Below are 26,550 nucleotides of genomic sequence, written 5' to 3'. Positions count from 1 at the left end.
TTCTTTTATTGTTAGGTCTGCCTTGCGGGCTTTCATTGTTAAATATCATTTTACGGTCCGGTGACACTTTTATTAATATAAGTTTGGACAAGTCAAACAAATAGGTTCGTCCTGTTCTCTAATGGGCATTTAAATCGAATTTCTACTACTGTGGACTCTAAAAATAACTGCATATAAATACAAAATGAAGGACGCGATTGTAAGATGGATACAAATATTGGTTGTATTTATTGTGTTTATGTTTATATTACAAACATACATTGTAAACAAACTTTATAGGAAAAATTTGATGATTGCTATGATTCAAACGAACTCTTCAATAGATAAAATAACAATGTTGATGAGATCTAATACTTCTGGTGATGAGATAGAAATCATCATGAAAAATAAGTCTGTACTAGATGCAAAAGTTCTGACGCACACGAGAATGAGAAACCAAACTGAGTCTAATGTGAAAGAATCTATATTGCCACGAAAGGAAACTATTGTGCGAAAAGGCTCTTCATTGACGAACAAGGGAAACGTGACTCAAATGGACAATAATCAGACTGTGACGTCCAAAAGATATAATACCCGGAAAAACATTACGATGACATTTAATGGAACAACAGTTCGAAAGCCTATTTGTTCTCGTAGTATCAGTAAACAACCAGGTAAAAAATGTTTTCATTATTTGAACACTGACATATTGTATATTTAAAGGAATTGTCCTTTTGTTGAATGTAACAGGCCACCGAATCAGGTGCGAGATCACTTGTACTATTTCTGCTATACAAACACATTGCTGACACATGTTTTCTTTATTTTATTTGAAACATATTGTTTGATTTGATTATTTAAATATTTACAAAATAATATACGTCCAGGGTTGGGTATATATATTTATTTCTGTGGCAAGGTAGGTATTAATAAAATTAGCAGTCTGTCTGTGTTTTGAAAACTTTAGGCCACTCATGAACAATTCTTTTTTTGGACAGAGAACAATATGAATTGACTTTGAGCTTTATAAATTTCATTGTGTTTTCTTATTTTCCATTATTTCGGAATGGCAAAAGAGTTTAATATATTATAGATTAGTTTGCAGTTATTACAGAATGCATACGTCATCGTTGTTTATTTAAACTTTTCTTTTTTGCAAGGCCGAATCAGATTAACACTTACACCAGAAAAGAACCACATTAAAGAAGACACTGATTGGCTCAAAAATGAATTATCAAAAGGAGGCATATATCAGCCACCAAGTTGTAAATCTAAAGAGAGAGTCGCAATTATTATACCATTCCGTGATAGAGAAGAACATCTTAAAATATTCCTACGCCATATGCACCCCTTTTTACAACGACAGAAGCTCGAGTATGGAATTTATGTTATTGAATTGGTCAGTACCATATCAGTCACTTATGTTTTAGAAAATGAATTATACTTAAAATGTTTAATTAAACTTAATAATGTGATTCTTATATACCAAATATTTTAAAAACAAGTTATGACATCACACACCGGAAATGTGTTTTAAATGCGCATGCTCGATCAGTTTCAAATTTTTGTCATTTTGTTTTTACACGTAATTTTCAGATTTCAGAATCTTATCTAGTATTTGCATAATTCTAACCTATTTACAAATAAAATATTAACACAAATACTTTATTTGATTTAAGAATGCTTTTGTTCTGTTTTACTTTCAGGACAAAAATATAACATTTAATCGAGCGATACTTATGAACATTGGATTTGTAGAAGCGATGAAACTTCACAGTTATACATGTTTTGTGTTTCACGATGTCGATCTTTTGCCGGAAGATGATAGAATTCCGTATTCTTGCGCAGACAACCCACAACATCTCTCTGTTGCCGTGGATACGCTCAACTACACGTGCGTAGATAATCTACAATGTATATGTGACTAATTTTTAATATATCAAAAAAAAGAAAAAGTTTCAGATTAAAAAGTCGCGCAAGTATATCTAATACAAAATATACAGTATACTGTATTAGAAACTTCGTCTGCGTATGTCTTTTACCTTCCATCATTATCTTGAGACTTTTTTTTAATTCCTTGGCTGTCTCATAGACAAACAAATGTAAATTGTAAGCTTAGACTGGTACAAAAGAATACTTTTTTAAAAGTACAAAAACACGTTTTGCAGAGCCGAAATTTATGATTGAGTAACGATAGATGCATAATTTCTTTGAGTTCATAAAATATTTTAATGATATTTTTATTTTTAGATTACCGACAGTAAAACAGTTTGGTGGAGTAAGCGCTGTACGAACGGAGCAGTTTCTTAAAGTAAATGGCATGTCTAACATGTTCTTTGGTTGGGGCGGAGAAGATGATGATCTCAGTGAAAGGTTTGTGTCGTCTGCTAAATAAACGTCTGCTTGTAACGATTGTTTCTATCGTCTGCTTATTACTTAATCGCCCTTTGATACAACTTCTACTCCTTTTGAACACTACATGGTCTTTTTTGTGTGACTGTTTCCCGTTTTCATACCTTATGTAAATAATACATCTTATTATTATACATGTACACATATCCGTGCATTATACATGTATCATGTGCTCTCAGTCATATATAAGAGGGTTTATGCCTCTCTTTTCTTACATTATTAACGTCTGCAGAAGCACAAAGGCGGGAGATTGAAAAAAAGTTTCTTGAGAGCTATTGTTTTTTGTTTTTTGTTTTTTTTTTGAAAGTATATGTCTGATTCGAAAATCGCGCATTTTCAAAAATATGCAACAACAGCGTGCTGGCGTAAATTCATGTAATTAGTTAGCATTGTTTCCCACAAACCTGTCGATCAAAGTGCATTTTCAGTCTTCTTTTTTAGCCCTTTCTGAACTTTAAAACGTTCATTCTTTCCGAATGAAGAGACACTCTTGTTTGTTTGTTTGCATTTTGTATTTCTTATATAGTTCCCTTTTTTTTCTAAGTCTATTCCTCAGGCTGTCATCTTTTCTCTTGTTTGTGCGTCATTACTATTTTGGTTTGAATTATAAATTCGACTCACTTGATTTACGGACGATTCCGAACATGAACGATCAACGTTGATTATGATTTGATAAATAATAAAAACTGATATCAACTCGTCAATAACCATAAAAGTATTAATATAATATGTCTATATTTTGATTTATGTTTATTTTGAGGACTGAATTTTGTCACTTTTTCCACTTTTAATGAATTTCCTGACACATTTCAGAGTGAGAACAAGCAAATACAATATTTCACGACCCTCGGGGGATATTGCCAGGTACACAATGATTGGTCATGTTAAAGACCATGACAGAAACCCATTTAGGTAATTTTGAATAGTTCATTTGTTTGTTTTTCCTCTTTCTCATGTGCTTCTTCAACCGGATGGATTCTTTACCGGTTTCTTTCTGAAAAATTGACTAGTGCAGAAGACTGTAAAGTATACACCAGTAGTTTTAGGTACACGTGCGTGTAATGAATGACTATGTATGATAAAACTATGCTTTTCACATGTTGAAACCATTGATTACATGAAGAAAATATCTCAATATGTCATCTTTAAATGCAAAATCAAATACATTTATATCTTAAAGTACTGAATATAGAGACAACCATTGCTTAGTGATAACATGATCGAATAGGACTTATTCTTAGTGTATGGTTTGTTTGAGTAAGGTCCGTGGTAGTCTCAACATGTTACTGCCGCAGTAACCTCCCCTATTCAACATGTTACTGCAGTAGTAACCTCCCCTTTCAACATGTTACTGCAATAGTAACCTCCCCTCTTAACATGTTACTGCAATAGTAACATTCCTTCTCAACATGTTACTGCAGTAGTAAGTTCCCCTCTGAACATGTTACTGCAGAAGTAACCTCCTGTAATGTTCTGTTTACAGTACAATAATTATGAAGACATTTTGCAGATTATCCGAATCACTCCCAGTTCTACTTTAAAGAAATAAACTGGTAGAGTGTTCATGTCAGGGAACAAAAGTGATTCAAATAGGGTTTGAACCGTTGACCCGTAGGTTGGGAGGCTGGTACATTAACCACCAGCGCACTGCTTCCAGCTTGGTGGTGTTTACGATATAAAATACAAAATTAAGGTATGAATAATACAGCTATTGATCTATTGTTTATTTATTTTATTCTTGTAAAATTTGCAAAATCACTTAACTCACGCCTTGATGTACACACATCTAGGGACATCTGATATATTATATTTTTATATTCTTTGCAGGCGGTGTTTGTTGAAATCAGTAAAAGAACGAATGGATAAGGACGGACTTGTGAACTTAAAATATGACCTTGTGAAGCTCGAACTTAGACCACTGTATACGTGGATGCTAGTGCGTGTAAACAAAGTGCAACAACTGAGATCTGATAGTTACTTGTTTCAATTCTATAAAGACTGCGTAAAAGAAGTTCAGAACAACAGTGCTTTTTTACGTCAACTTGTACTTCCATTAGTGATAGTTAGTCTTTTGTGCTATATTGTTTCAAAATCGTGATGCAAAGCTTTGGAAAGTTTTACATTTACTTTGACAGAACTTCATTTATACATATGCACTCAGCAATACATATGTATAATCAACCCTAGTCATCATTATATTATCGTTATTTTGCTTTAGTGTTTGTTGACATTACCTTATGCTGTGTCTGTAAAACTTTCAACTGTTGACGCATGCATACAAAAAAAAAGAAAAGAAAAAGAAACAATAGTGATAATGAAAAAAAAAAGTTCCTAGGTGTCTTATTTTCATAATTGTTTCCCTTGCGTGTCCTTTTTAAGCAGAGTAAGCAAATAATTGATGTAAAAAAGTTGACTTAATCTGAAATTTTAATCATTTAAGTATCTAATAGTTTTAACAAATTTATTTCTTTTAGTTTATTTATTTTATAATAATAACATTGATGGCTAGATAAAGAAGTTTAAAATCACACGATGCATCAGAAATGGATAATTTTCATTTCTATAGAAAGAGCAAACATGTATTTTATTATGTTATAATAATGTTTGTAGAATGTTTAAGATGCTTGTCACCTTAAAGGGATATTCAGGCAAAATAATGACAAAATATTAAAATGATATTATGTACTCAAATCACGCTAAAATGACATTTCTTGAAGTTTCAGCACGAATTTCTGTTTAAATTCTATCTATTTTGGGTTTCAGGCCTAAATATCTCTATATACAATGTAGGTTAAACAAAATTAAGACGCGAATAGAATCACCAAATAATTTTAAAACAAGTCACATGACTTGAACAAACCCTTGAAGTTACAATAACAGATATTATGGATATTGTATGATTGAAACAAGTCTAAGTCATTCATTTGACGTGTTCTTTAATGTTTCCAGAGTTCCCTTTGACAACTTTTGTGAAATCCTAGCGCTCTAACCTGACCCACGCGGGTCAAGTTAGGAAACCACCATTTTATTCTTTATATAGAGAAAAGTTTTGTTCCTTTGACTGTCTAATATATTGTTTTTGAGGGCAATTACAGAATAATGAATAAAAAAATCAAAACGAAGAAATGACAATTTTGCCTGTGTCTCCCTTTAAGGAAATAGGTTGAATGTGAAAGAATGTACGAAAGGTAAAAAAATGAAACAAGAGGGCCAAGATGGCCCTAGATCGCTCACCTGACCCATCGAACTCATCCGAACAATTACCTAGACATGCATTCTGACCAAGTTTCATGACAGGTGAGTCAACAATGTGACCAATAGAGTGTTAACATGGATTATCCATATTTGATCAATGTGACCTAGTTTTTGACCCCAGATGATCCATATTCGAACTTGACCTAGAAATCAGCAAAACAAAAATTCAGACCAATTTTCAGAATATTTGGATCAAAACAGTAGCCTCTAGAGTGTTAATAAGATTTTTCTATTTTTAGCTCCTGTGACCTAGTTTTTCATCCCAGATGACCAATGTTCGAACTCATCTGAGCAATTACCTAGACAAGCATCCTTACCAAGTTTGATGATAATTGAGTAAAAAAAATGACCACTAGAGTGTTAACAAGGTTTTTCCATATTTGGGCGGTGTGACCTAGTTTTTGACCCCAGGTGACCCATATTTGAACTTGACCTAGAAATCATCAAAACAAACTTTCAGACCAATTTCCAGGATATTTAGATCAAAACAGGAGCCACTAGAGTGTTAACAAGATTTTTCTATTTTTAGCTCATGTGACCTTGTTTTTAATCCGAGATGACCCATGTTCGAATCATCCCAGCAATTACCTAGACAAGCATCCTGACCAAGTTTGATGACAATTGAGTCACAAATGTGACCACGAGAGTGTTAACAAGGTTTTCCTATTTTTAGCTCCTGTGACCTAGTTTTTCATTCGAGATGACCCATGTTCGAACCTATCCGAGCAATTACCTAGACAAGCATCCTGACCAAGTTTGATGATGATTGCGTCAAAAATGTGACCGCTAGAGTGTAAACATGTAAACAAGGTTTTTCTATTTTTAGCTCCTGTGACTTAGTTTTTCATCCGAGATGACCCATGTTCGAACTCATCCGAGCTATTAAATAGATAAGTATCCTGACAAAGTTTGATGATGATTGGGACAAAAAGGTGACCGCTAGAGTGTAAACAAGGTTTTTCTATTTTTAGCTCCTGTGACCTAGTTTTTCATTCGAGATGACCCATGTTCGAACTTATCCGAGCTTTTACCTAGACAAGCATCCTGACAAAGTTTGATGATGATTGACGTAAAAAATGTGACCGCTAGAGTGTAAACAAGGTTTTTCTTTTTTTAGCTCCTGTTTCATCCGAGATGACCCATGTTCGAACTCATCCGAGCTATTAAATAGATAAGCACTTGACAAAATTTGATGATGATTGAGACAAAAAGGTGACCGCTAGAGTGTTAACGAACAAGTGTGGACGGACGACAGACGACGGACGACGGACATTCAACGATCTTAAAAGCTCACCCTGAGCTAGCTCAGTTGAACTAAAAAGTGGTGTTTTACTGCCATTTAAATTAATAAATCACTGTAACTGTATAAATTGCCGGAACGCAAAAAAGCACAAAATGACTCAGCTTTATAGACAATAAGTAACTTTTTGGAAACTGAAACAGATTGAAGTCCCTCTTACAAGTCTTGAAGTTAGCGATGGGGAAAATCAGATTGTAAAACTCTCGCTAAATGTCCCTGCAATATAAGTTGGAAGACAAAGTGAACATGGCGCCAAGACAAAGCCACTGCAATGACCTTAAAGTTCAGTGTAGTTACTCTACACAGTCTTCGAGGTATATACTGTCATAGAAATAGGAAGTATGCAACACAACAGTTAGTTGTGTCTCAACCCTATCAAAAGATCGTGTTTTAGCAATATTTGCACTGAAAGTATTGTCTATACTATACCGCTTCTGAACAGCTCAAGATACTAGTAGTTTTTTTCCATCGGACTTTCATCAAGATGATATCATTTTCCTCCCCTTTTGGTTAGCAATATTCTTTCTGCACATAATTGATAAAATGATAAAAGCCGTCATTTAAATGTTCGACTCTCCATATGAAATTTAATGAGCTGCTTGAGTCTAAATTGAGTAAGTTTTAAAAGTATATTAAGCATTAAAAGACATTCCGCCATTTTAGAAATTTAAGCCATTTTCCTGAAAGTTTATACTAGACACCGATGAAGACAGTGAAACAATGGAAAGGTCTGGTCTTAGTCTGATCTTGTGCACCGCACAGGTAAAACACGGCCGCCGATCAGACACGTTTAACGTAGGTCTACCGCATGGACATTTCAATTAAGATTTACGAGGTGGCTTTTTTGTCGGAACACATACCACGCCAACTATGTTCGCGAATGAAGTGTAGCCGCATCGACCGATGATATTTTAAAAGATAAATAAGTCTGTGTGTAATAAAAGCGATTAGCGTTGTTCGTGTCAACAGTTAGCTCCCTTTCACCATTGGACATCCACCATTTTGTTAGACGGCAAAGGGGAAGCAAACATTGCTTTTAGCTAGTAGATATATGTATTTAATACTAAATTATTATGTTTATGTTTTAGTACAATTATACATGAAAAACTGAAAACGTTCAGAGACAATATTCCATGGTCATTATTGTGGGACGGATGTTTTCAATCCCTTTTAATCCATTATTTTCAGCTATTTATCATAGTACGAGTATAGTAAGTTTGAAATAATGTATTTCATGTCTATTTTTGCAAAGAAACTAGAAATGTATCCAGAAATTTTATATTAACTTACTTTCGTACTTATGCACATCTTTGAAGACAAGTCTATACAAAATAGCATAATTCCCAATTTATTGATCTGATAAGGAATTAGTATTGTAACTCTGATTTTAACCTTAAGACTACAAGCCATGGACAATGATCCATTGCATATTTATTCTATGGTTTGGCATTACTGAACTGAGACTCATTCATTTATGGAATCATTTTCGTTAGTTTCCGTTTTTTCCCGATTAAAATATTTACTTTTATGATAGTATTGTTATTTATTATCCATGCATTTCATAAAGCTATGTTCTCACCGCCGATCAGATCAACTCGATCGTCCCGATCACATTAATTCTCCGATGAAGCCCGACCAAGCTGGATTAAATGCAAATTCATGACTCCTACACTACCGCAAGTCGACCATGTTTACGAATTCTCTTCGACGACAACCCGACCAACATCCCGACTTCTTCTCGATCACACAGACCTATACGCGAGTCATACACGATCTCAACTAGACTAACTGGACCTCTGCTCGATCGTTGCCAGATTTCCACCGACCAGATCGGATAACGCTCGAGTAGAAGTCGAGATGATCGTGTACAGATCGGGTTAGAGATGTATACCCGACCAAACTAGATCGTTACACGATTTATTCTCGATTAACCAGATTTTATACTTGATCACTATGCGATCGCTTCGCGACATCTTATCTACTCGATCGCTACTCAAATTTTTTGACATGTCAAACTTAATAGGAAGCCCAAGCCATGCCGACCAAGGTAGACCGCTCCGACCACCCCCGATCACGCATGCAGACCGAGCTAGACCGGTACCCGATCGCTTGATCGTGCTTGATCTTGTTGATCTGATCGGCCGTGAGAACACAGCATAAGACTTGGTGCTCTTTTAGTAAAAGAAAAAGAGTTTTTTTTATGTTTTCACAAATATGAAGGTTCGAACCATTGATTGGGTAATTTTTTTATAATTAATATTTTTTTCTATTATTTTTCTTTGTCGTATAATGCGTCAGTTATATTCTTAAAATGCTTGATTACCCTTACGGTTTTATTAGTATTCTTTTGATTTTAAAGATGCATGCCTCCAGATGCTCCAAACTATTACAAGAAAAACTAATTTGAGAAAAATGTACTAAGATTTTAAGAAAATTAAAGATTCAAGCGATAATTGCAGTATTTATCTCCCTATTTGTACTGCGAGTAAACCTTCTAAAATATCCAACATCCTTTAAATTAAACCATGCATTTTTTGTAAATTACAAAACTTTGTGGTCAATTTCCTTTAAAGAGAAAAGAAATACTTAAGAAATAAAAAAGCTTTGTTTATTACACTGGATTCGAGTCCGTTCAGTTTCAAAATCTATCATCTTGACAATTATGCGTTTTTCTTGGGAAATAAATTTGATGACGATGGCGCGGCTGTACCTGATCTAATACAGCGTAAATGAAGCATGAAACCTTATACCATGTCCATACCATGTTACATAAATCACTAATTAAACATTTACAAGTCATTGATTGGAAAGAAATTTTTATATTGAAATTTACAGATAACTTTATGACCTCAAATCAACACTAGGGATCATTAACTAACCATGGAACTATCAGAGCTAAGTTATTAAACCGGTTTCACGACTTAATCTGAACGTACGAACCCCATTGCAGTATGCTTCACTTTTAAAGTTAGTACATAAAATAACAATTTGGATGATGATTCTGTCATTATTTTTAGAAAATCATTTTCTTCAAGGCAAAGGGTATTGAAAGTTAAAAAAGAAGGTAAAATATAGGATTTTAACATGATTTATTTTTCAAATAAAACATCAAAAGATACAATAAAATGTAACAAAGTAAACATGTATAAAAGCAATATGTATCAACACGGCTTTACCGTGTTATCAATATGTGTTTTAATGAAACAGGACAGAAGAAAAAACATTGAAACATATTTTTACCTGAGATAAGATTGCATAGTAAAATATTATTTTGATAAATCCTATTTCCATGGAAATACAGTGTTTGGTTCCGGCAGAGCATATTAATCATTGTCAGAAAAGACTTAAACATTGTTGCTCTTGATAGAAATACGCATTAATAAATCGTCCTTACAAACATATATATGTCTTAAAAAATACGCACAAACTTTAAACAAATTCTACAAAATAAAACAATAATTTAAAATTACTCGGAAATACTAAAAGCGCAGTAAAGAAACTTTATTCAACATATACTTATATATCCTTCTAGATAATTCTACAATTTTGAATTTTATTTTAATTTGTAATCGCTCTTCAATCTGTAGGATTAATATCCACACAGTGGTCTCCCTTCATTCTCCGGCTGATCAAGGGAAATAGCCCCTATAGAATATATATTTTACGTCTGGTGCCAGCGGGCATTGGCGCGTAAAATTGGTTCGCGTTCTCATTCATAAAAATACCATTACCGAAGAGGGAACGAATGTATATTCAATTTTTACATTTTAGACTTTGGTTCAAAATTCAATTTTCACTGTACATTGAATTGATCGGGACCATAAACAACATAAATGGCAAACACAAATGAGCCGCGTCACGACAAATCCAACATAGTGCGTTTGCGACCAGCATGGATCCAGACCAGCCTGCGCATCCGCGCAGTCTGATCAGGATCCATGCTGTTCGCTATCTGTTTCTCCACTTGTTTATAGGGTCTGTAAGCGAAAAGCATGGATCCTGATCAGACTGCGCGGATGCGCAGGCTGGTCTGGATCTATGCTGGTCGCAAACCCATTATGTTGGTTTTGTCGTGACGCGTTTCAAATAGCTTCGCTATGGGCGCGGAATAATGTATGTATACTCACTCATAAATCAATGTTTGAGACAAACTATTCGGATCAAACCGCCCATATACATGTATCTGGTGAACTTATACACATACTTATGCATGCATAGGGTAATATTCTATTGCAATGTTTACTCTACTCTCACAATCTTTTTTGCATGATAGATATCACTAAACGTACATAAAAAGTGATTATTTTTTCAGCACTTGAAAATATTTACATTGTTAGTGATTTCGTACTATATCATGTACTGCGCAGCATTAAACCAGAGTTTGTAGTTTTATCTAGTCTGACTCACCAGAATCTCTGTATATGACTAGACTGACTAGCCACAATGACAATAAAATCATTTCAAAAAAGATATGAACTAAATACAAATTCAAAACAAACTATATGTTCAACATTATTTCATTTACAATCTCTTATACTGGAGGTACAGGCTTCTTAAGATACAGAAATATGACACATTTTTGACTTAATTATTATATATTAATTTTACACATTCATGTTTTGATATTCTTATCAAATATGAGTATTATCATGTCAACGCTAAAATCATTTTTACTATCACATTTTTACCACTCTTTTTTAATCTACATTATTAACCACATAGATTTTTAACGTCGTTCATAATATTTCCATACTTACTGAGCGTATGACATTTGTCTTCATGAACATGATTACAATATTTGTTTTCTAAACCTTCTTTATGGCCTTCTTTTGATTATTTGCCTTTAAGACATTTGCTTTCTTTGCTTCTCCTTTCACACAATCGGTATAAAATTTGTACAAGAACTTGTCAGATTTTACAATCTCAGTTTCATTAACCCGGACTAATACCAGCGTGTACAGCGGCCGAAATTCGATTTTTATACGATCATATTTCAAGCTTGTAAGCCCGTCTTTGGTCATTCTTTGCTTGGACGAGTTCAGCAAACAGAACCTTGAAATAAATAAACAAAAAATGTAAAGGATTCATACTGTATTGTTATCTTATTTTAATCAGACTGATTAAGTCATAACTGCTATTTACTCATACGCTAGCTCGTGCCTGAAATAATTTCACGAGTTGGTACCTTAACTCTTCTTCCTCATCTATTAAAGCAGGAATTCGCTGTATAACCTCATGACTTAAAACCCAATATAACAAGCATTACTGCTATTAAATAAAATCAAAAGAATTATAGATGAAGAACTTCATTGTATAATAATTCGTCGTAGTTTAACTTGTTCAATAAATGCTTATTTTAAAAGAACTATTTCCCGATATATACAATGATTAAAAAAATTAGGACACGAATTTGGTATTTGAGGTTATTTTTTACCTTTGTGGGTTTTTGCTCGGATCTTTCACGTGACCGATCATTGTGTACCTCCCTATATCTATTGCAGGTCTTTGAATGACGTATCTTTGAGATCTAATCCTGAAATTAAAGTGTAATTATAAGAGAAACATGTGTAAGTGTAGAACAGGTTCAGAATTATCAGCATCGGGATAAAATTATCCCGGAGTTGTTTTTAAATTATTTCACGCAACTAACATTGAGAACATAAGGCAATTACATGGTATATATTCAAAATGTTTGAGATTCATCTACCTAACAGTTTGTATATCATCACCAATAACACAAATTCTTATAATAATTGGATATGAATAAGACTAAATTCAAAGATTAGGATCAAAAATCGGACACACATTTAAAAGCATATTCTTTAAAGGAGAAAGAAACGTTTTCCTTTGTTTTCGATGTTAATGTCATTTCAATGCTTCTTGTTAAACTAACATAAAATATTAAGACATCAAGTGTGGAAAAATACAAATTTTTATACTTAAAATACTTAAAATTTTGTGAACAATTGAGTAAACAAAACAGATGGCACACATAGAAGACAGGAACAGATGGCACATATAGAAGACACGAACACATGGCACACATAGATGGCACACATAGAAGACACGAACAGATGGCACATATAGAAGACACGAACAGATGGCACATATAGAAGACACGAACAGATGGCACACATAGAAGACACGAACAGATGGCACACATAGAAGACACGAACAGATGACACACATAGAAGACACGAACAGATGGCACACATAGAAGACACGAACAGATGGCACATATAGAAGACACGAACAGATGGCACATATAGAAGACACGAACAGATGACACACATAGAAGACACGAACAGATGACACACATAGAAGACACGAACAGATGACACACATAGAAGACACGAACAGATGGCACACATAGAAGACACGAACAGATGACACACATAGAAGACACGAACAGATGACACATATAGATGGCACACATAGAAGACACGAAACAGATGGCACATATAGAAGACACGAACAGATGGCACACATAGAAGACACGAACAGATGGCACATATAGAAGACACGAACAGATGGCACATATAGAAGACACGAACAGATGGCACACATAGAAGACACGAACAGATGGCACATATAGAAGACACGAACAGATGGCACATATAGAAGACACGAACAGATGACACACATAGATGGCACACATAGAAGACACGAACAGATGGCACATATAGAAGACACGAACAGATGGCACACATAGAAGACACGAACAGATGGCACATATAGAAGACACGAACAGATGACACACATAGAATACACGAACAGATGGCACACATAGAAGACACGAACAGATGGTACATATAGAAGACACAAACAGATGGTACACATAGAAGACACGAACAGATGGTACATATAGAAGACACGAACAGATGGCACACATAGAAGACACGAACAGATGGCACACATAGAAGACACGAACAGATGGCACATATAGAAGACACAAACAGATGACGCACATAGAAAACACGAACAGATGGCACACATAGAAGACACGAACAGATGGTACATATAGAAGACACGAAATGATGGCACACATAGAATACACGAACAGATGGCACACATAGAAGACACGAACAGATGGTACATATAGAAGACACGAACAGACGGCACACATAGAAGACACGAACAGATGGCACACATAGAAGACACGAACAGATGGCACATATAGAAGACACGAACAGATGGCACACATAGAAGACACGAACAGATGGCACATATAGAAGACACGAACAGATGGTACATATAGAAGACACGAACAGATGGCACACATAGAAGACACGAACAGATGGCACACATAGAAGACACGCACAGATGGCACACATAGAAGACACGAACAGATGGCACACATAGAAGACACGAACAGATGGCACATATAGAAGACACGAACAGATGGTACACATAGAAGACACGAACAGATGGCACACATAGAAGACACGAACAGATGGCACATATCGAAGACACGAACAAATGGCACATATAGAAGACACGAACAGATGGCACGTATAGAAGACACGGACAGATGGCACATATTGGAGACACGAACAGATGTCACACATATAATTCACGAACAGATGGCACATATAGAAGACACGAACAGATGGCACACATAGAATACACGAACAGATGGGCACACATAGAATACACGAACAAATGGCACACATAGGAGACACGAACAGATGGCACACATGGAATACACGAACAGATGGCACATATAGAAGACACGAACAGATGGCACGTATAGAAGACACGGAACAGATGGCAAACATGGAAGACACGAACAGATGGCACACATAGAAGACACGGACAGATGGCACACATAGAAGACACGAACAGATGGCACACATAGAAGACACGAACAGATGGCACATATAGAAGACACGAACAGATGGCACATATAGAAGACACGAACAGATGGCACATATAGAAGACACGAACAGATGGCACGTATAGAAGACACGGAACAGATGGCAAACATGGAAGACACGAACAGATGGCACACATAGAAGACACGAACAGATGGCACATATAGAAGACACGAACAGATGGCACATATAGAAGACACGAACAGATGGTACATATAGAAGACACGAACAGATGGCACATATAGAATACAGAAACTGGCAATACGGCATAGCAGACGACACAAACCTTTGGCTTAGATCATCATCTTCTCCACCCCACCCAAAGAAGATGTTAGACATTCCATTTATTTTACGATATTGTTCTGTTTTCAAAGCACTAACACCTCCAAAGTTGGTTGTCTTTGGCAATCTGAAATTATGATTACAAAGTTAACATATATTAATGATAAAGCATAACTAGGTGTAAATTACTGCATTTGAAAAAAATGTAATACAAAATTGACATAATCTGTTGTATTTTGCTCTAGGTCATTTGTTATATGGATTAATCTATTTAACATGCAAGCACACGATATTTTACTCTTTTTTAATCAGGTGTTACTTATAGTCACTGTAATCTTTATTGCGTAATTTACTACTTTCTGCAAAGGTGTTGTACCATTATTCTTTCTCAACCCTTCTGTATAGAGAACCACACCTGTTTCCAAAAATGATGTACTACTCAATATAGACAAGTAAGTGACAAGACATAAAGACCATGTGCTGATGCATCTTCCTTTAAGTGCAAGACCCTATCAGAAAACATATCAAAACACAGTTACATACGTCAAAATTATATCATTGAATTAATAGAAACTCATATTTATCGTCAACCAGGCTTATTTAATACGTACTTGTATTTCAATGTATCCACGGCAATTGACAGATGTTGTGGATTGTTTGCACAGGAATACGGAATTCCATTATCTTCCGGCAAAAGGTCGACATCGTGAAACACAAAACATGTATAACTGTGAAGTTTCATCGCTTCTACAAATCCAATGTTCATAAGTATTGCTCGATTAAATGTTATATTTTTGTCCTAAAATAGAACAAGACGTTTATTTATAAGAATAAATACAATACTAAAAGAACCATGTTAGTCAGTCTGCACAAAATGAAAATTCTAAATGAAAAATGTAGCACGTGTTAACATTGTTGCAAGGTGATAAATAAAATAAGACCGGAAATATACGTATTGCAACAAAAGATGCACCAAGTTTTTGTATTAATCGTCCAATTTATATAATTATGAAGGGTTTTCGCGTTGTTTTCCTAAGCTATTTGTTTTTATTGTTAATGTCATTGCAAAAATGATATAAAATGATTTAAATTTATACCGGTTACCAAATTAGACAGTCCGGGAATCAAGGCGTGGGATGTAGTAACGTGAACTGAGTATTCGTTGCCAGTTTTAAGTATTTTGATATTGAATTGATCATTCTACAGCCTACCAATCCTCTGTGTTCGAGTGGTTAAAGTCACTGATGTTAAACCACTTACACCATCACCGCTGTTGGTTCGAAATTTGCCAGGGATTTTTCATGAGAGCTAAGTCTTGCTATATTTTCTGAAATCATTTACGGCGGGGCACCTGAGGTCTTCCTCCATCAGTAAAACTGGAAACTCGCAATATGACCTTATACGTGTCAGTGTAGCGTGAAATCAAACATATTTATTAGTTTATTACTGCATCGCTTGTATGCGTTATCATAAATGTCACTTGATTCCTATTTGTGACGAATACATTTTTCATGTTTTCATTTTTACATTTTTCATGTTTTCATTTTAACATTTTTGAAAGGAATTTTCGCACATAATTATACTGACCAATTCAATAACATAAATTCCGTACTCAAGCTTCTGCCGTTGTAGAAAAGGGTGCATATGTCGTAGGAATATTTTAAGATGTTCTTCCCTGTCACGGAATGGTATAATAATGGCGACTCTGTTTTTAGATTTACAACTTGAGGGCTGATATATCCCTCCTTCACCAACAGTTTTTGATAATTCATTGTCAACAGAAACTATCTCCTCTTGTGTGAGACTAACACTGATTCGACCTGAAAAAATCCAAACTGTAAGATACATTTCAATATTTTATATCATACATTACGGAATTTCTTGTTTACTTATTTTCATCCTAAAATTAGTACCCAATTATTTCGGCGGTTCTATAAAACAGCAAACAAGAAATAAATCAGGAAAGTGAATAATTTATATAATTCGAATTTACTTTTTTAACAAAAAATAAAAAAGTGCTAAAACTATAAGCTTATAGGACGTTTGCTAAAGTTTACATGTACACATAAAGTCACAATGAAATGTGTTATTGGCTTTATTTAACCTCGCGTGATATAAAAATATGGAAACGGGAACATTCTTTTCAATTGTCTGCCCTTGAATTCGTTTTTTGTTGCTGTTGTTTGAAATATTTTTATTTGTTTTTTTTTTTAAATATCTAACTCTTAATGACAATATTTTTTTTAAGAAATTAAATTAAACATTTTAATATATTTTCTTTTTGCAGTTTTTGCAGAGATGCCGAATTATAATTAAAAATAAACGAAAGCACTCTTTATCAATTCAATAACTCTTGCTCAAAGAATAAAAAAGTCAGTAATTTGAAAGTAAAAACTATAGCAACAAACTTGCTTTTATCGCGATTTATCTTCCTTGAAATAAACAAAAATATCAAGTTCAAGGGGAGATAACTCAAATAATTAGATCGACGACCTCATTTTATTTGGTTAAAAATGGTCACGTTATCATATTAGATCATCATGTTAGTGCCGTAAAACAGTTTTCTTGCTGGGTATTTGAAATGACTATAGTATTTTTTTTTATAAAAGTTTAATCGCGTCATTTAAAGCCTCTATTATGTCCTATACTTTAGGTCAGTTGGTAACTTCATTGTATTTTCAAAGATAATCCGGCTTAGAGGATTTAATGGCATTACTTATGCCCTAAAGGTAACTCATTTTCGTAAAAATAGAAACATTAAAATGTGTATAAATTTCTCAAGATCTATAAAATGTTATTGTATATTTAGGTTGAATAAGCGTCATAATGCTCTGCTTTATAGTGAAGTATAAGTAGAAAAGAAAACAACTGACCACTAACTACTGTATATACGTTTTGCGTAAAAAACTCCTTATTATAATAGTTTTGCACAAGATAAGAGGCGTATGTTTATATATAACTTAAATATTGAATTACAATGTCAGTCAATTATAGTCCTCCATGCACATACACATACTTATATAAATACGGGGCAGTTTGCATTTTACTTTGAAGATATAAGTTATGAATGATAAAAATACTTAGTAAAGTAATATAATAAATGATTATGATATGTAAGTAACGTCGATCAATACTAACACAAGTGTAGGTACACAGCATAACATAATTATAGGTTACAAATTAGAATTTTGATGATTTTAAGAGAAGAATAAGGAATAAACATATATCATGAATGGTTGCTGCCTTAAAATAATAACTGGCCTTCGTCACCAGTGTATAGCCAGGCAAGCATGAACCCCAAATTTCTGGGGAAGTTAACTCGCATCCGAACTCCAAACAGTGATTTTATTGAGCAATAAAATCACAGTTTGGGATAGGCCTATATCATTTCTTAAATATTTTACCTCATGTCAGTTTTGTATGAAATTTTACGAAACTAAACCAAGCGCGTAGAAAATAGTTCTATACAATTTTGAAATGCATCATATAATTTCTGGTTTTGTTAGGGACACTATAAAAGTCACATGGCGACTTTACAGTTTTCCTGGCGCAAGGTACATCTGAGTTAACGTACTATTGCTGGATGACTTACTGGCGTGAAAGAATCCAATCGCCCTTTGAGGTCCCGTGCCCGATTTCTGGTTACCCAGTGTATTTATTGTAGATCTAAATGTGTAAATTTAATGCTTTTGATGACTAGATCGAATGCATAGTTGTTTTAATAGTAAAGTATGAGAATAATCAATATGACACATTGACGATAAGAAAAACAGAAGCGGTCAAACCTTTCACAAAAATATAATGTTTTCACTATTTATTGAAGACCGATATCATTGTTGACTGTAAGATTTACGTTCGTGATCTCTTCGGAATCACGAGTTTACATTTTTCTAAAGTTCGTTATTGCATTGGGAAGAAAAGATAATTTTACATTCTACGAAACAGCTACTGATGCCGATGGGACGGGAGTGCGACAGAGTTAATTGGGAACTTAGGTGCGGGAGTCTCAAGTACGCAGTGACGGCTTTGAAGGGCAGACTCTGTTCGGCACCAACAGTCAGGACTTATTTCCCTAATGACTGTCATTTAGGTGTTCATTGTTTGCTGAACGGTGACCTACTTGCAGCTCAAAATTCATGTCTTTAGCTTATACTCTGTGAAAATTACACAGAAGTAAATTATAGCCATATGCGCGTGTCCGGGATACGCAAAGGAGAGCAAAAGTTTCTCTCCGATGCAACTGTGTCTTAACGGGCGGATGTACCCTCACGAAACAAAAACATCACTCATTCATGCATTCGTTATTTTGATATCTGTGTCTGTTCGAAGTAGGATTAACCCTTTCTATTTGAATTTTAAGCTGTCTAGTATCAAATTTAGGGAGATAAACGACGATTACGACAAACTGGACGGATATGAATACTAGCTTTTCACTGTTGACAACAGCCGTTAAATGTTAAAATAATTAATATGCTATATGCGATATAATGTCATTTTCAAATGTACATTGTTTGTTAGTTTACTTGTCGTCAATGTAAACTTATACTAACCTCTATGTTTGCTAACTTCATAAATACACGAGCTTTCGTTCGTGATCTCTCCACCACCGGAAGTGTTTGAAGTCACTAAATTCCTTATCTCCGAAAAAGAAGAGTTTGATGATACCATTACTCTAAAAAATGTTTTAGTTTCTTTATCAAAAAGGTATGTTTGTGAGATATGTGTAAGTATTATAAATATAATAAGTACTTTTGTACATTTTGTAATCTTTTCGATCTTTCCTCCCGCTTTTAGCATGGTTATCTTGCAGGTTGTGTATTGCTAGATATAGAAATAAAACACTGATTCAAAGAAAAAAACAAAAGCACGGTTGCATTCAATATACATGTCCAAAAATATCCAGTCAAATGACTTATTATCTTAAAAACAGCGTCCAATATCTAATACAGATGATTGATCATTTCATTTCATTTTAAACTCCATAATGCAAGTTTATCACACAATATAGGGAATAACTTTTCGTCTTTATTAGACTTTAAACCAATCTTATTTCATCCGAAATGTTTTACACATATGCGGATTAAGTTAAATCCCAAATTTTCAAATCTATTTTTCTTGCGTAAGTAATCCCAAATAATATCATACACTTAAACGTTATTTCATGCTTAATATTCTCTTGGGCGATTTATAAAAATGCCGTTATTTTATTTCCATTGGCAATCTGTAATTTGAATTCCATTTGTTATTGTAACGAAGATGAATTTCAATAATAAAATGCACTTGTTACAATCCGGTATTACGGCTGCATATCAACATCAAAATATAACTTCGAAGCTAAATCAGTGGAAGAATTCAAAACTGTATCCTAAAACAGTGTCGAAGGCTTTTTACACTTGGTATCGCCACTATACATGTATAATAAAAGTTTATTACATATTTTGTCCAATCAAGAAAACATGTCTGTACGCATTAATTTACTGTAGACACCGGATATTTCGTATAAACAAATCATCGTATCAAAAATGGCGAATTTTAATTAAAATAACAGCGAACATAGATGTCTATCAAAATATAAGTTCAATCAAATAAATCCAAATTTATATTCTACACCTGAAAATATTATCATTTGTTTACCGTTTATCTCATTTGTTTACCGTTTATCTCATTTGTTTACCGTTTATCTCATTTGTTTACCGTTTATCTATTTGTTTACCGTTTATCTTATTTTCTTAAGCCATATTTAATTTCTCATTTAATTAAATAAAAATACGATAAAAATGAAGTATCTATGTAAATTCTAATTTGGAATTTAAATCTCTATATCCTTCACAATTTTTCTTTGATATTAACAAATAAATGATAGTGGTTTGTTAAATAGTTAGGTTTTTTTAAACTGGCCAGCTGCTATAAACATTAAATCATAGAATAAAGTCAAACAGACTTAGTATAAAAGTTCTTGTTGACATAACTGGACACATCATCTGAATAAAACGGAAAGTTATATTGTGTTTCTACAATCAATCAATATTGCAAATAATATACAATTAGGCCAATGGACGGTCACGAACTCTCATAGTTAACGTCATTAGTAGACATCGAGTAATATACTAACAAGTTTCTTTTCGATTAAATCTTTTGTTGGGGTTAAAGTCACACCGACTATTAAAAAGAAAAGGTTATACATGTATAGTTTTACGGGTAGAGGAAGATTATACATTATTTCAGGCACGAGCAGGCACGTGCACATGCGTAGAACTACGGACGTTCCCTTGATCAAATGAAATAATTCAAAGTCCCTGACATAGATCAGTTTGATAAGTTCATTTTTTCAATATCCAATAAGGCCATATGGTCCATGAGGATATACAATGCATTTTATATGGCAAGACAGTATATCGCATAAATACACAAAAAATGAAACAGCAGAGAAGGTTTATAAATAATAACATGTTGAAATATCCTGATAATAATAATGCATCTGTAAATAAACATTCCCATGTAGCATACACAAATATTGCTTGTGCAATTTATAGTTGATATATGTGTCCCTAATTAGTATATGACATCGATCAGATACCGAAATCTACTCGGGTATATTGTTTTTTATTTTAAAATAAAAAAAATTACAGTGGTTTTAGACAATATCGAGTTTTATTTAAATTATCAAATTTGTCAAATCTAAGATACTTTGAATTTTGAGTGCGGAATATATTGTTAATTCCGAGTAAAATGTAATATGTTTGTCTGTCTGTCTGTTTGTTTGTCCTGTTCTGTCCTGTCCTGTCCTGTCCCCTCAGATCCTACCCTATCTACGGGATACACATTAACAAGTGGTCGTACAAGAGATATAAAGACCTCAACAGACGGTAAAAGTTTGAAGTAAAATACTTAGATGTACAATCAAATCTTAATGTGTGACTACTATTTCTTGAATTTGTACAACTTAATACTAAATTTCCAGGATAGAACATGTTCTATCTTGTAATTCTTGTTGTAAAGACATATCCCACGATGACAGGTGACAGATTTTCAAATATCTATTTGGACAAAAATATAAACATAGTAGTAAGATGTTGAAATAATTATTTGAGAGCACTCAAGTTGTGGCATGTCCGAATCGGAAATTACTTAGAAAATGATTATAGACTAAAAAACATAAAAGATAGACTACGTTAAAAGATATTGATAATTACAGTCTCTTTGTAAATGTAAGATATACGAGCTTAACATGAAGTAGCTAAGTTACTATAAGTGGTCACAATATAAGTACATAGTGTAATTAAAAAGAAAAACTGGCTGTTTTTTGTTTGTTTGTTTGTTTTCTTTTTTAAATTTTATTTGACTAGTCATAGGGAACGCAGCTTCCCATACATGATATAATTTATTGATTCCTTTATTTATATAAGACATATTCAGTAAGAATTTTATAGATTTCAATACGTTTCTGGGATAAAAAATATTTTTCTCAAGGATGAGCATAGTATATATTTTAACAAATTGAAGACGTTCCATTATTATTCAATAAGAAAAAATGATTAGAAATAATTATTCACCGCAAGGCCAAAGTATTGGACAGGCTTAAAAGTGCTCAGTTACTTTCTTCATTCCAGGACATGGTAATTGCATAAATGCTCCCTCCATGTTATCCACAGCTTAACCTTTTGGCCAACCACTTAACCAATCTTCTAAATTGGTCAATACCAACAGTATAGCATTAACATATACATGTATATAAATTGTACATTATATCTTTAATATATGTTGTATAACTAACTCCTACCGTCTGTTGAGGCCTTAATCGATATTACATTTTGATTTATTGCAGATCTTTCTCGAGTTAAACAACAAAGTTTGCCACCCGATTTTGTATCTGAAAAAAAAGTCTTTGCAGATAAGGTGTTTGAACTTTGAACATATATAGAAGCAGGGTGGCAGGGTTGACTTTAAAGGTATCGTAGTCAAATCGATTTAAGCTTTTTATTTATTTAACACTTTGATGTTACTTTCATCGAAGATTTTACTGTGACTTTATTAGTCCTCGGAGTTATACCGCCAATAGCAACTTGTCGACCCTTTCCATTTTTCTGCGGACACAATAGTATGAATAGACGTAACGGATACGGTATTTCGGTCCAAACTACCATGTTAACAAATAATAAATAAATGGTTGGATTTGTTGACTTTATTCAATTCATTATATCGTGTTTAAGTCGACTTTAGAAATAAAAGTAAAGCATTATTTATACACTTATTGTTACTTTTTAAGGAACCAAACATACATATAACCAACAATTAACATAATTTCGGATTTGGTTATAATGTCAACCGACATTATTTAATGGAAAATTGATTGTAAAACATAGTTTTCAATTATAATATTCGAAAAATTCAAGAGACTTAAACTTTTTCTGAAACAAAGTCGTGAAATTTGGGATCGCCATAATTCTTTTTGAGAAAGAGTAATATGCCCCTAATGCCCCGGTCACATATTCACGGATAATGCCACGGAAGAGCTACGGTCTAATTGTTTACGGATTACTACGGAAATGTGGAATTCTGTAGTCCGCTACGGTTCCAGTACGGACACACAACGGTATGAGTAAGGAGTCCGACGGATTTTCCACCAAAAGCTCCCGGAGAGATACGGACTGTTACGTACCGACACGGTTTGATACGGAGCGACACGAATCAGGACGGACGCACTACGGATACACTACGGTCTGCTACGGTATAAGCACGGGTTAGTGCGAATAAGTACGGATTGATACGGAGAAGGACGAATTGATGCGGAGAAGAACGAATTGCCACGGATCTATACGGACCTAATACATCCGTCCAGAACCTTTTGCATGCTCATTTTCAAAATGCCTCACAAGAAAAGAACACTTAGTAAACGAATTGCAGATTTCAATGATTTTGGCGGAGAGGATTCAGCCTAACCGCCTCCGACCTCCGAGACACATCAGGTCCGATTAAAGGACGCTGGATCCTCAACAACTTCGGCCATGAGAGCCTCATACTAAACATGAAGTGGTTTTTGTAAAAGCCCATCTCTAGTCCACCATCTCGTCTGTCTTATTTTACCTGATTAGATATGGACTAGTAAGCATTAATGAAAACTGTTGATCAATACTGCTTCTCTATTAATTTTAAAATTTGTTGTTCTTTTTACAATTACATTAATTATCGTGAATGTTTATGTTTTAAAAATATGTAAAAAGCTTGTTAATTAATCTTATAATCACTCAAGGGCCAGCGTCCGAGGCTTATGAGACACTTCGTTTTATGTACAAATTTACTCCAAGTTCACGATCCAATGTTTGTAAAATATGTAACATTAAATGTTATTCTATTCCTTATGAAGTGAGGTACGATATTATTATATTCTACCTACATGCATGTCATCAAGCAGCTCGACCACTGCCCCCGCATTCTGAGTCAGTTCAATATAAAGTTGCAGCCAGTAAATGGCAATTATCATTTATTGAATGTTCCCGCAAATATGTCTGTTTTTAACAAGAAGGTAGTATTTATACCCTTGAAAAAGTACATGCTGTTACTAAATACATCCGTACTAAACAGTGGTGGACCGTACAATTCCGTACCGTTTCGTGTTGCAACGCAATAAACCGTATAAGACCGTGCTAATCCCTGCCTCTCCGTAGTACAACGTATTACGATCGTGGCTTTCCGTGACAATGTCGTATTAATCCGTATTAAAACCGTAGCTTATACGTAGGGTAAACGTACAAATACGTAGTTCTCCGTACTAAACCGTGGAAATCCTTGACAAGTTGGTGGACTACGAATCAGTACGGACTAGTACGGTTTTCATACGGACCAGTACGTATCAGTACGGTTTAATACGGACTAGCAGGGACACGCTACGGTTGATTTTTCCGTGGCGAATTTTTGTGCATGTTCAAAAATTGTCAAGGATCGCTACGGATATACAAGGACTACTACGATTGATTACGGTTACAATACGGAGAGCTACTGACCAGTACGGGTAGCTACGGACGATGCCGGAATTAATCCGTGGCTCTTCCGTGAGCGTATTCCGTGAATATGTGACCGGGGTATTACATTGAGTATTTTCAATCATAATCTAGGGCATTTTTCAATAGCGGATAACTAAAATCAAGCACACCGATATCTTATTCTATTTCGTATTTTATTAATTTCTAATTAACTCTTTAATTCACTTTCAGTGATAATGGCCCCCAGACCATTAAGGACATTTTCAGGCCATTATCGCATAATGGCGAACAGCAACTAAGTATTAACCTCTAAATAATTGTAAAATAAACATGTTGAAATAAATAAGGTGCAAACGCACCTTCAATACTTGTGTTTCTGTATACTTTTCTTTCATTCGTTTTTTTACTTCATTTCTTACAAGTTTTTAACTTTAATTCATTTAGAAAAATAATCCAAATACTAGATGGATTAAATAAACAAATTATTAGAATGTATACAATAATGTTGGCCCCTTTATTCTCGCCGCAATAAATGTGATATTATTACAAGAGATAAAATTTACAATTCAATGACTTAAGCTTAACGTTATCACTGCTAAATACTGTTCAAACCGTTCACCATTTTACAGATAGTTTCAAAATATGAGCAGACTGAATAGCGATCAGTGCAGACCATGATCAGGCTGTACGAATGTGTCATCTGATCTTGGTCTGCACTGGTCACATGGGTAAAATCAGTTGTAGCCAGCAGGCTAAATGATTCAGGCGTCTTGATCTGAACTTAAAAAGATTTTTTTCATAGTTATCCGACCTATATGCAAAGATTCAAGTTGAATCTTGATTCAATTACACAAATTGGCAACAATAAGAGGTTAAAACTGTATTTTTGTGCCATTCTTTGCCCGATCTGGGCGGAAAGCGTGGCAAACTATTCCGATTAGGGACATTTTTTTCACAATTAGAAAAACAATTCTGGAAACACGGAGTGAGAGAATGTTCTAGCATATTTCTGGAGTGCAGATATTTCTTTGTTTCAAAAAAATAAAATATAAAAAAAAATATTTTGTAACATACAGTCAGAAGATATAGCATTATAACTGTTATACGAGTTTTTCTAAGAATTAAATGTGTTATTTTTAGATAAATTGTTACATATAATTGTCAAAACAAAATAATAAAGCCGGAAAATGAAATTTGCTGTGTATCGATACATCTATCTGCAGGTCCTCTCTCTATAGCTGGAAATTCGTTTCTCAATCTTCTATTTTTAGAAACGAACGACACTTGTGCGTTATAAATAGCTCTCGGGCGCTTTCTTTGGAGAACGCTAAGTGATATGATGGCCTTTTCCAAGATAAAGTTACTGTTACTTACTGTAATACTTATTTCGAATTGTTTTTTTTTTCTTTTTTTTCGAACAAAAAAATAAAAGCTGAAGACCGCTTTAAATGATTTGTCAGTTATATAT

General features: G+C 34.1%; 2 protein-coding genes across 2 annotated transcripts; one reads left to right on the top strand and one right to left on the bottom strand.

The window, feature by feature from the left end:
• Window positions 1-107: 107 nt before the first annotated feature.
• On the top strand, window positions 108-5,537 carry LOC132735770 (beta-1,4-galactosyltransferase 4-like). The gene is made up of 6 exons (XM_060722761.1): window positions 108-653; window positions 1,140-1,378; window positions 1,686-1,873; window positions 2,230-2,352; window positions 3,205-3,303; window positions 4,219-5,537. The coding sequence occupies exons 1-6, from the start codon at window positions 185-187 to the stop codon at window positions 4,487-4,489; spliced, it is 1,389 nt and encodes a 462-aa protein (XP_060578744.1). The 5' UTR covers window positions 108-184; the 3' UTR covers window positions 4,490-5,537.
• Window positions 5,538-10,996: 5,459 nt separating this feature from the next.
• LOC132735778 (beta-1,4-galactosyltransferase 4-like) lies at window positions 10,997-20,693 on the bottom strand. Its single transcript, XM_060722768.1, has 6 exons — window positions 19,653-20,693; window positions 16,690-16,922; window positions 15,714-15,901; window positions 15,107-15,229; window positions 12,381-12,479; window positions 10,997-11,998 (listed from the first exon to the last, which is right to left on the bottom strand). The coding sequence occupies exons 1-6, from the start codon at window positions 19,897-19,899 to the stop codon at window positions 11,752-11,754; spliced, it is 1,137 nt and encodes a 378-aa protein (XP_060578751.1). The 5' UTR covers window positions 19,900-20,693; the 3' UTR covers window positions 10,997-11,751.
• Window positions 20,694-26,550: the final 5,857 nt, after the last annotated feature.

The sequence above is a fragment of the Ruditapes philippinarum genome, unplaced genomic scaffold, assembly GCF_026571515.1.
Source record: "Ruditapes philippinarum isolate M1 unplaced genomic scaffold, ASM2657151v2 ctg3056_1_1_1_1, whole genome shotgun sequence".
Taxonomy (NCBI): Eukaryota; Metazoa; Mollusca; class Bivalvia; order Venerida; family Veneridae; genus Ruditapes; species Ruditapes philippinarum.
This window is presented reverse-complemented; position numbering and strand designations above follow the sequence as displayed.